The sequence below is a fragment of the Mustela nigripes genome, chromosome 5 (genome assembly GCF_022355385.1).
Source record: "Mustela nigripes isolate SB6536 chromosome 5, MUSNIG.SB6536, whole genome shotgun sequence".
Taxonomy (NCBI): domain Eukaryota; kingdom Metazoa; phylum Chordata; class Mammalia; order Carnivora; family Mustelidae; genus Mustela; species Mustela nigripes.
In genome coordinates, this window is record NC_081561.1 from 13,313,730 (window position 1) to 13,323,863 (window position 10,134).

Here is a 10,134-nt window from a genome sequence, read left to right on the forward strand (position 1 = left end):
TGAGGAGCACTGGGCCTCCCCAACTCTCCGCACTCCCAGTGTCTGAATCAAGGGAAAGATGAACACCTAATGACTAATCTCACATGCACAAAAAGCAATGCACCAACACCTTAATGACAGGCAGGAGATGTGGGAGCCTGGATCTTTGCGTCTGGAGCCCAAGCACTTAGGTGCAAATCCTAGCTCTGTCAACAGCTTTTCTGCCCTGGACAGTTACTTGACCTCCCTGGGCTTCTGATTCCCCACCTGTAAAGTGGGGATTACTGTATCTCTTTTATCCAATGGTGGGGAAGATTTAAATTGGCTGATGCGCATTAAGTTCTTAACAAGTGTCTGCCACAATGTCCGTGCTATCTACACGTGAAGGGAAAGACGGTCAGATGTGAGGGCCTCCCCCAATATCCTTGGACTCCCTAACCCCCTGAGGAGCTGGTACAGCCTACAGGAACAAGAGGGGTTCCCAAAGTGGGATGAATTGCCGGCCAGACTAGGAAGGTTTGAGACGGGGAAAACAAATGTCAAGGAAACATTTTTTTGCTCCCAAGTTCTCAGTTTCTCCCGTTCACATCATGGGCACACCCATGAGCAATTCCATTGCAGGAAAAGAAGCGCAGGTGGCAAGCCTGAATCAAAACTGAGAAAGATGAGAGATTTTAAGGGGATTCAGACACGTGGAGCCACCTGGGTCACCGAATCCTAGAGACCCTCAAACTGTTCCCTTCGGACACGCAGGTAATGATCTCAGTGGTGGTGCCTGGGAACCCAACGAACCATCCCTAGAAACAGCGTTTCAGGGAGAGCTGCCCCAACATTTGAAACGCTGTGTCCTGAGGGTGTGCAATCCAGCCGCGGGGCAGGTAATCATTCACGACATATAGGGGATGCTCACAAAGACGCAGCAAGACACCGCCCCCAGCCCGGCTCCGCTGTCCCTCCGCTGTCCCGCAAAGAGAGACCTGTCGCTGGGGCACAGAAAGGGGGCTCGCGAGCGCCGCGGGGCTGGGTCTCCGGCAGGGGCCGCGGCAGCAGGGCAGGTGTGCCGGCCCGTCCCGTCCCCGCTCCTCCCCTCCGCCCTCACGGCCCGCCCCGGCGCCAGTGCCGCCGCCGTCCCGCCTCTTGCAGGTGCGTCTCCGCGAGGACCCGAGACTCGGCGTCCTTCCTCCGCTCCAGCCGGTGCGCTGGAGCCGTAAGCCCCCAGACCTCTGCGGGAGGGGGCGGGGCGGGGCGGAGGCGGGGCCGGCCGGCGCATGCGTGCTCCCCCTTCCGGGGTCCTTGACGGGTGGGAGAGCGAGGGGGAGGGGAGCGGACCCCGCTTCTGCGGGAATTACCCGCGCCCCTGGTCGAGTCTCCCCGGGCTGGGCAGCGGCACGTGCGGAGCCCCGAGCCCGGGTGTTCTCCGAGCATAGCCTGCGGGCTGCTGCCGCCCGAGAGACGAGGGAGGGGGCAGGAAGCCAGGTTCAAAGTCACGCGGCCGGAGCAGGTGGGCCTGGTAGGCCGCTGTGAAGGGGGAGCCGCGGGAGGGCTCGGAGCCGAGTCCCGTCTGAGGGGAGCCGGTGTGGGCGCTGGCAGCGGCCCGGGGGGCCGAGGACGGCGGCCGGGCTGGTGGCGGCGGGCTTGGGAGGAGGGGCCGGAGCAGGGACGGAGTTGACAGGGGGAGCCCTCAGGACTTGCCGACGAGTCTGGCCGGAGTGGGAGCTGGCAGAGGGAGAGGTCAGGGTCAAGGAGAAGGTGCCTGAGGCTTTGCGGGGAGAAGGTGCGGGCAGAGCTCCGGAGCCCGGGCGTGGCCGAGGGAGGTGGGGGCCGTTTGGTGGGCATCGGAGGGCGGATGCAGTCCGAGGAGGGGAGACCCAGGGAGGGAGGAGGCACACCTGGAAAGCGTGGTTTTGGGAAACCAGAAGAAGGAAACCTTCGCAGGAGAGATGATCAAAGGGGTCAGAGGCTGGACGTGGCCGAGGAGGAGGAGCCAGACGACCCCTGGGTTTGGCAGGGCGGATCTTGGGCTCTGGGAGCCTTGACGAGAGCAGTTGGTGGAGGGCGGAGAGGACTGTGCCGTGTTCGCAGCCGGGGACGGGCACAGAGCACTAACTTAGCTCAGAGGGAGGTCAAAAAGTATTTATTTGTGTAAGTTTTTGCACTTCCTGTTTTAAATCACTGTTTTTCCTGAAAAAAAATTTTTTTAAATCTCAAATTCCTGATACAACCTTTCATTTCATTTACTGTGTTTTTCAGAATGGGTAGGGTGCCACAGAGAACATACAGACCTTTTCCTTTTTTTCCCCCTAATTCAGTAGGTGATTTCAAAAGTCTGGTTAACAGGGGACTGTCATTCACCCAGAGCGGGGGATGTACTGCCAGAGGAATTTGCTTTTCCACTTGAACAGGGTTGTAAGCTTGTGGAAGGTAGAACCACTGGTCACCCTGACCCCCTTAGAAAAGCAAATAAATGTTGGCACAGAAGATGCTTCCAGTAAATACTTTGTGGGAACATCTTGAAAACAGTCTTATGTTCTGAGCATTTCTGATCTTGAGAATGCATTTTAGGTGGCACTGTTCAAAAACATGTAAACGTTGTGTATTTATTTTATTATTTTTAAAATGTTTCATTTGTTTAGTAGCACAGAGGGAGAGGGAGAACCAGACTCCCCGCTGAGCAGGGAGCCCTGCGTGGGGCTCCCTGAGACCCTGAGATCCTGAGATCATGACCTGAGGCAAAGGCAGACCCTTAACCAACTGAGCCACCCAGGTGCCCCAAACATTTTTGAAAGTATTTAATCTCTACTTTGCACATTCAATGAAGGACTTGCAGAACATCTTTTAAATTAATGGGACATTTAGCAAAACATTTCCCACATCCTTTAAAAAAAAAAATCATGTGAAATGTTCACTAATAAAACAGGAAATAGAATGGTTTTGTAAGACCAGAAATTTTCTGATTCTGATAGATGCAAAAAACTTAGATTCTACAAATAATAAGTTAGTATGATAAAAGATTTGAAATACAAATAATGGATGTTTAGAAAGGATTTTAATTGTTATATAGTCCATGAATATATGGATACATGCATCTATATAATACATGTGTGTCATTAGACATAATTCACATAAGATGAGAACTAAAGCTGTTTTCCCAAGAAGTACTTGGCAATTGCATTTCCTAGGCAGAGAATCTAGAAACTAGTGATTTTTGAAAATATTGAAACATGAGCAAGTAAAACGTTTTCCTGCTTTATTATTTTGAGTTCAGTGTCAGGGTGGAAGTAATTTTATTACTCAATAATGAAAACATTTGAATAGAAAAACTTAGGTGAAAAATCAGTAACATTTTATCCAGATAATATATCCGAATCTGGTCAATCATACAATTAAAAATTCCCTAATGTTCTCAAGTATTTTTTTTAATTTTCTAACGATTTTATTAAGTAATTTCTATACCCAACATGGGGCTCAAGCTCTCAACCCCAAGATCCAGAGTTGCCTACTCTACTGACTGAGCCAGCTTGGCACTCCAGTATTCTCAATTTTTTGACAACTGTTCATAATTAGCAACTAATTCAATACTCATGCTCAACACAGAATGAAGATTTGTCTTCATTTCATAGCAATTCAGTAAAAGACCCATCGTTGAGACCCTTTTGCAGAAAAATTTAGACAAAGAGCAGTATCTCTAGCTGCTTTTTTGTTGATGCCTCTGTTGATGGGATTTTAATTCCTTAAATTCTTTAAAGTTCTTAATGACTTTTAAAATCCTGCCTTCCTGTCTGAAAAAAATACTGCAGTTTATTCAGGAGTTATCTAGAAGCCTTTGACAGGAAGTAGGAATGTTTGCAAACATTTGAAAACCTACAGAAGAAGAAAAGAATTTTCTGGAACAAACTGATGTCTCCAAATTTAAGTACTAGAAAGCAGCAATGGAATCAGACATCTTCATCTTTGAGAGAAATAGCTAAAGATATATATTAAGCTAAAAATGATTGCATAAATAATTTCAAGCAGTATGTAAGAAGGTTTTGGTCTAGTTAGAGAGTATTGGGAACTTGAGTTTTCCCAGTTTTTATCAAGATGTGCAAGTTTAACAATGATCCTCTATGACAGTATCTTAAAGCCTCAGATTGATCTGAGATCCTCAAATGCATCTTTTCTTGATAATTACTGAAACTGGGTGATGGGAGCCTAAGAGTTCACTATGCCGGTCTACTTTTGTATATATTAAAAATTTCCCATAATTAAAAATAAACTGTCATAATACCTCTCTTGTTCCTTACCAAGGTGTTTCAAATAATTAGTTTTTCCAGATAAATTGAAGTTTGTCAAAAGCCTGTGATGCCCATGCTGGTTGAAAATCATACCAAGCCATTTTCCCCATGTATCCTTTCAAAAGGGCATGGAGGTGATCTTAGAAAAAGATCTACTCTCTTTTTCCCAATTCCAAACTTCTTATCTAGACTTTTTGATTACAGCAGAGACAAATATTGATGAAAATTTGTCAATATGCTTGCTTCTTGTTTTTAAGTGAGGTTTACTGAAATACAGCTTAGGTGTTATGAAATTTCACCCTTCTTTTTATACAGTTCCATGAAAACACCACAAAATAACAACACAGAATTTTTCACTGCCTGAAAAAGTTCCCTGGCACCCCCTGCCTCCCCCCTCTCCTAGGCCCAGAAAGCCAGGGATGTGATTTCTGGATGTGATTCCTGTACCTATAGTTTTGCTATATAATATTTGCTATATAATATTTCATAAATATTTCTTAAATATGTGTGGGTTTTGGATTCTGGCTTCTTTTGCTTAGCATAATGCTTTTCTTTATTTCTTACTGCTTTGAAATAATTTTTGGTTTACAGAAATGTTGCAAAGAGAGTACACAGAGTTCCCATATACTATTCATCCAGTTTCCCCTAAGATTATCATCTTACCAATCTAGAAAACAAGGATCTAAACCAGGACATTGACACCGACTATTGACATTGACTATTCGCTACTCGGTACTGTTTGCTAATTTTGCAGGTTTCATTCAAATTTTGCCACTTCTCCCACTAGTGTCCCTTTTCATGTCATGTATCCAATCCAGATACCACAGTGCATTTCCTTGTCTTATCTCTTTAGTCTGCAACCTGGGACAAGTGCCCAGTCTTTATTTTTCATAAACTTGGTAACTTTTTTTTGAAGAGTACTGGCCAATTTTGCTGGAGAATGCTTCCTCAATTGGAGTTTCTCTGACGTATTCTTAGTAGAACTAAAGCATTTTGGGGGAGAAGTGAGATTTTGCCCTTCTCACTGTATCCTCTAAGGAAGTAGATGACGTCAGTGTGTCTTATGACTGGTGATGGTCATTTTGATCACTCAGTTAAGGTAGGGTCTGCTAGGTTTTTCTTCTTTCAAGTTACTATTGCATAATACTTTTAAAATTCACCCATGTTTTTGTGTGTATTCGTAGTTTGTGGAATAGTATTTTGTCGAATGGATGGACCACAGTTCTTTTGTGTGTGTGTGTGTGTGTGTTTTCTTTAACCCCTTTATAAGTCGATGAACATGTGGTTTGCTTCCATATTTTCTGTCCTGGCACTATGCTGTGGACCCTGGTGTTCTGTTGAACATAGTGTTAACAGGACACCGACATCAGACAAGGCTTCCCCATGACCACAGTGAATCAGTGTAAAAACAAAACAACTCCGTAATTAGGTTTGAACCCAGACAAAAACAAGAACATTTTCTAAACCACAAAAAATGACAAAACATCCTCCTATCCTGGCTAGGAGCAACTGCTGCTCTCGAACCCAACTCAAACCCTGTTTCACTCATTGTACTTTATTTTTTTTAATTTATTTGATAGACAGAGATCACAAGTAGGCAGAGAGGCAGGCAGAGAGAGAGGGGGAAGCAGGCTCCCTGCCGAGCAGAGAGCCCGATGTGGGGCTCCATCCCAGGACCCCGAGATCATGACCTGAGCTGAAGGCAGAGGCTTAAACCACTGAGGCACCCAGGCGCCCCTCACTCATTGTACTTTTTAGGTAAGACACACTAGGATAACCAATGTATCCTGTCTCCTGATGGCTTGCAGTCCATAACGAAGCCTGCCCTCCAGGAAATCTCCCTCACCTCGCTAACCCAAGCCCTGATCCTGTAATAAACCCTTTCTGTCACTGTTCTGACACCCTGCACATCTTCATACTGCGGTTCTCTGTCTTTGCAACTTGCTCGACCACGGGTGTGTTTGTGGTCTTTAGCTGGAGAACGTGGACACTGTAAACAACGTACAAACACACGTACTGAAAATCTCTGCTGCTTCTCAAGTCTCTAACCTCCTATTTCCCACCCCACCTTCAACTCTTTTTACTAATTAATTGGGAATTCCCCCCCTTTTTAATGCAAATGCAGATAAGTACTATGGTATATATTTCAATCTCCTAACCTTTCTCTTACAAAACACTGTTTGCATCTGGCTTTTCCCCCCTCAACATTTATTCTGGAAATGACTCAAGGTTCTAGAAAATGTCTTGGGATGCCTGGCTGGGTCACTCAGTAGAGCATGCAATTCTTGATCTTGGGATTGTGTTTTCAAGCCTTATGCTTGGTGTAGAGCTTACATTTAAAAAAAAAAAGGTGAAAAAATTCAAGGTTAGAGAGAAGGTCTTTATTTTCAAAATTTTAAACATGTGACATCTGCACATTGGAATGATTTGTGGAGTGAACCTGACTTGTCACTAACAGGCTTTTAAAAAAATTTTTATTTGCTTTATTTATTTTTCATTAAAATTTTTTTTTTTCATAACAGGTTTTTCAGCCTCGTCTTCCAGACATTTATTTTAACTTCTCTCAATATCCTCTACCCTGCGGATACCTGCCGTGGCTTCTGAAGTCAGTGAACTGTCTGCTTATAAATACTGAATTAGCCAGCAAATCACATTTAATCACTTTGTGCATTTTTTTTTATTGTAGTAAAATATACATAACCAAAAAATTTGTGATTTTTAGGGGGACAGTTCTGTAGTGTTAAGTACATTCACATTGTTGCATAACCAATCTCCAGAACTCTCATCTCACAGAACTGAAACCGTATGCCCATTAAAAAAATTTTTTTTTCTTTTTTTGCCCATTTTATTTTTAAACAATCTTATACTTCACTGCAGGAAAATTAACCTTTTTTTTTTTTAGTGTGGTGTTCTGTGGATTTTGACAGACATGATTGTGTAAATTTTTGGTAAATGTGTTATTTTTCTGTTTTCTAGATCTACAGACCTTTAATTCTGAGTTCTTACAACAATTTACCCACCAGGGGCGCCTGGGTGGCTCAGTGGGTTAAGCCTCTGCCTTCGGCTCCGGTAATGATCTCCCCACGTCGGGCTCTCTGCTCAGCGGGGAGCCTGCTTCCTCCTCTCTCTCTGCCTCCCTCTCTGCCTACTTGTGATCTCTGTCAAATAAATAAATAAAATCTTTAAAAAAAAAACAAAACAATTTACCCACCAGATAGAAGTCAGCCCTGCCAATTACCCTGTTGGTGTCATTGATCCAAATATTGACTGTTTTTCTTTCACAAAATTCCTCAGGGATGGATCAAATTTACTAAATGTGCTTGAAGTCACAGGTTCCTTTGGCTTGATGTCTTCTAGATCTTATTTGTTGTCATAGGACAGACATGTCTTCTCTGCCTGGCTCCATTTTCAGAATTTACATTCTCATAGAAACTGTATTTTGGCGAAAAATTGAGAAGACATACCTTTTTCTTACTTTTTTCATACCTTTTAAGAAGTAGAAGAACTTGTTTTTCAAGCGATTTTTCACCTCTCACACCTTCTCCAGCCTGTAAGGTGTGTTTCCCAAACTTGAGCATTCATCAGAATCAATGGGGACAGACGTGGGCCCCAGCTGCAAAGTTTCTGATTCGGTGGGTTTGGGGTAGAGCCCCTGACCTTGCATTTCTAACAACAGATCTCAGGTGCTGCCAACCAAGGCTGCTGGTGGTGTGGGGACCAGAGTTTGAGAACCACTGCCCCAGGGCGCCTGGGAAACCATTGGTTTAAAAGAGGAATACCATCCCTATCTGTTACTCATGATTTTTGTAAAGGGCATCCTTACATATATATGTACAACTATAAGCTGATTCTGTTTGTTTCTGTGGTTTTTTTCTAAAGCCCAACTCAGGAATTTGTGTCACAAAGGAAACCTGATGCAACCTCTTCAGATCCTTCCCCGCCGATTACTTTATGGGCTGTACTCTGGACTGAAATCTCAAGCCTCCTCTGGAACCCGGATTTGCCCAACAATGGCTCGACCAAGTTCAAGTAGGTCTTCCTCAGCATGCCACCTCTAGTCTCTGATAGAATGTGAAGAACCTGAGATTTCCTGCACCTTGAGGGGGAATGTGGATAGTGGAGTGGGTCCTGGGCAAGATTTTAGAGAAAGCCACACTGGTATTCTCCCTGTCAGGCAAACCCTTTGCAGGATAGGTCTAAGATCATCTCTCTGTGGTCAAGCTGAAGTCCTTTGGAAACATTTTATTGCTTCTCCCAGAATATTTGCATTCAAGATTCTCACATGGGATTTGTCTTTTTATTATTATTATTTTCTTAAAGATTTTATTTATTCATTTGAGAGACGGAGACAGAGAGAGCAGAGGGAGAGGGAAAAGCAGGCTTCTGGCTGAGCAGGGCTCTATCCCAGGACCTGGAGATCATGACCTGAGCTGAAGGCAGACGCTTAACCCTGTGAGCCACCCAGGTGCCCCTGGATTTGTCTCCCCTCTCAGCAAGAGGGGAGAGCTGGAGTTTGTCCTACAGGATAATATGGAGTTCATGTTCTACTGTGCGGATACTATTCCTATCTCTACCTGGGCCCTTAGTCTGTAGTGAATACAGAGCCTAACAGATTTGTATAATAAAGGATCTTCTGTGGACCTATGAGACGTGCTTTAGGATGACATCGAAAGGCCAAGCTAATTTCTTTTTCAACTTCTGGATAACTTTTTCTTTTTCTTTTCTTTTTAAAAAAATAAAAAAAATTTTTTTAATTTATTTGACAGAGATCACAAGTAGTCAGAGAGGCAGAGAGAGAGAGAGAGAGGAGGAAGCAGGCTCCCTGCTAAGCAGAGAGCCTAATGCAGGGCTTGATCCTAGGACCCTGAGATCATGACTTGAGCCGAAGGCAGAGCCTTTAACCCACTGAGCCACCCAGGCGCCCCTGGAAAACTTTTTCTAATACCGCAATTGTGCTCAAGACGTAGCAGCTCCTCCTTCCATTTTGCCCAAGCTCAGGGATGGCAAACAACCGAATCCCTTAGTGTTACTGGCTGTGGAGAACAGGGCAGGCTCTTCGAGGCTAAGTGTGTGCCTGACTTCCACCCAGAGTGGGCCGTCTCGCTTTAAAACTACAATGCATATGGGTGTTTTCGCTTAGTAGTTGGGAAATGCCTTTTTTTCTTTTCTTCTTTTCCCCACCCCCTTCTTTTTTTTTTTTTTTAAAGATTTTATTTATTTATTTGACAGAGAGAAATTACAAGTACACTGAGAGGCAGGCAGAGAGAGAGAGAGAGAGAAGGAAGCAGGCTCCCTGCTGAGCAGAGAGCCCGATGTGGGACTCGATCCCAGGACCCTGAGATCATGACCTGAGCTGAAGGCAGCGGCTTAACCCACTGAGCCACCCAGGTGCCCCTCCCCACCCCCTTCTTAAAGATTTTCTACCACCTTAACATTATTATATTTACAACCCATTTTCTAAGAACCAAACCTGAGCTGACCTTTTTATTTCTAGAAGTTGTATAGAGTGAGATCCTAATACAAGTCACTTTGACCTAGGACCTATTCCTCAGTAGGATGATGGAGTTTAAATTTCAGATTAAAAAAAAAAAGATGGTTAGGGCTAGGGAAAGCTTTATAGGTGAATTTCAAAGTCCTTGAGGACATTTGTAGGGTTTAAAGCCAGGAGTCACACACATAGTCCCTGGTCAAGTACTTGTACCTTTTCTTTTCTTTTTTTTTTTTTTTTACATTAATAATAATTCCGTTTATTGAACATGAGGCACAGTTCACTTTCACAAGCACTCTTTTCTTTTTTCTTTTCTTTCCCCTTCCCTCCCTCCCTTCCTTCCTTTCTTTCTTTTCTTCTTTCTTTCCTCCTCACAGCATTTTTATTTTGCAG

General features: G+C 44.1%; 1 protein-coding gene across 13 annotated transcripts in view; it reads left to right on the top strand.

Annotated features, from left to right (window-relative positions):
- Nucleotides 1-1,034: 1,034 nt before the first annotated feature.
- SIRT5 (sirtuin 5) overlaps nucleotides 1,035-10,134 on the top strand; it is a 38,433-nt gene continuing 29,333 nt past the window's right edge. The window contains exons 1-4 of one of the 13 annotated variants that reach the window (XM_059399466.1): nucleotides 1,155-1,173; nucleotides 6,776-6,858; nucleotides 7,230-7,322; nucleotides 8,133-8,282. In XM_059399466.1, coding sequence (XP_059255449.1) covers nucleotides 8,168-8,282 — 115 coding nt within the window. In that variant the 5' untranslated portion in view covers nucleotides 1,155-1,173; nucleotides 6,776-6,858; nucleotides 7,230-7,322; nucleotides 8,133-8,167. Of the gene's footprint in view, nucleotides 1,123-1,150; nucleotides 1,174-1,257; nucleotides 1,490-1,573; nucleotides 1,754-6,775; nucleotides 6,859-7,229; nucleotides 7,323-8,132; nucleotides 8,283-10,134 lie in introns of those variants that run through there. The other 12 variants (XM_059399464.1, XM_059399470.1, XM_059399468.1 and 9 more) reach the window with 12 other exon arrangements.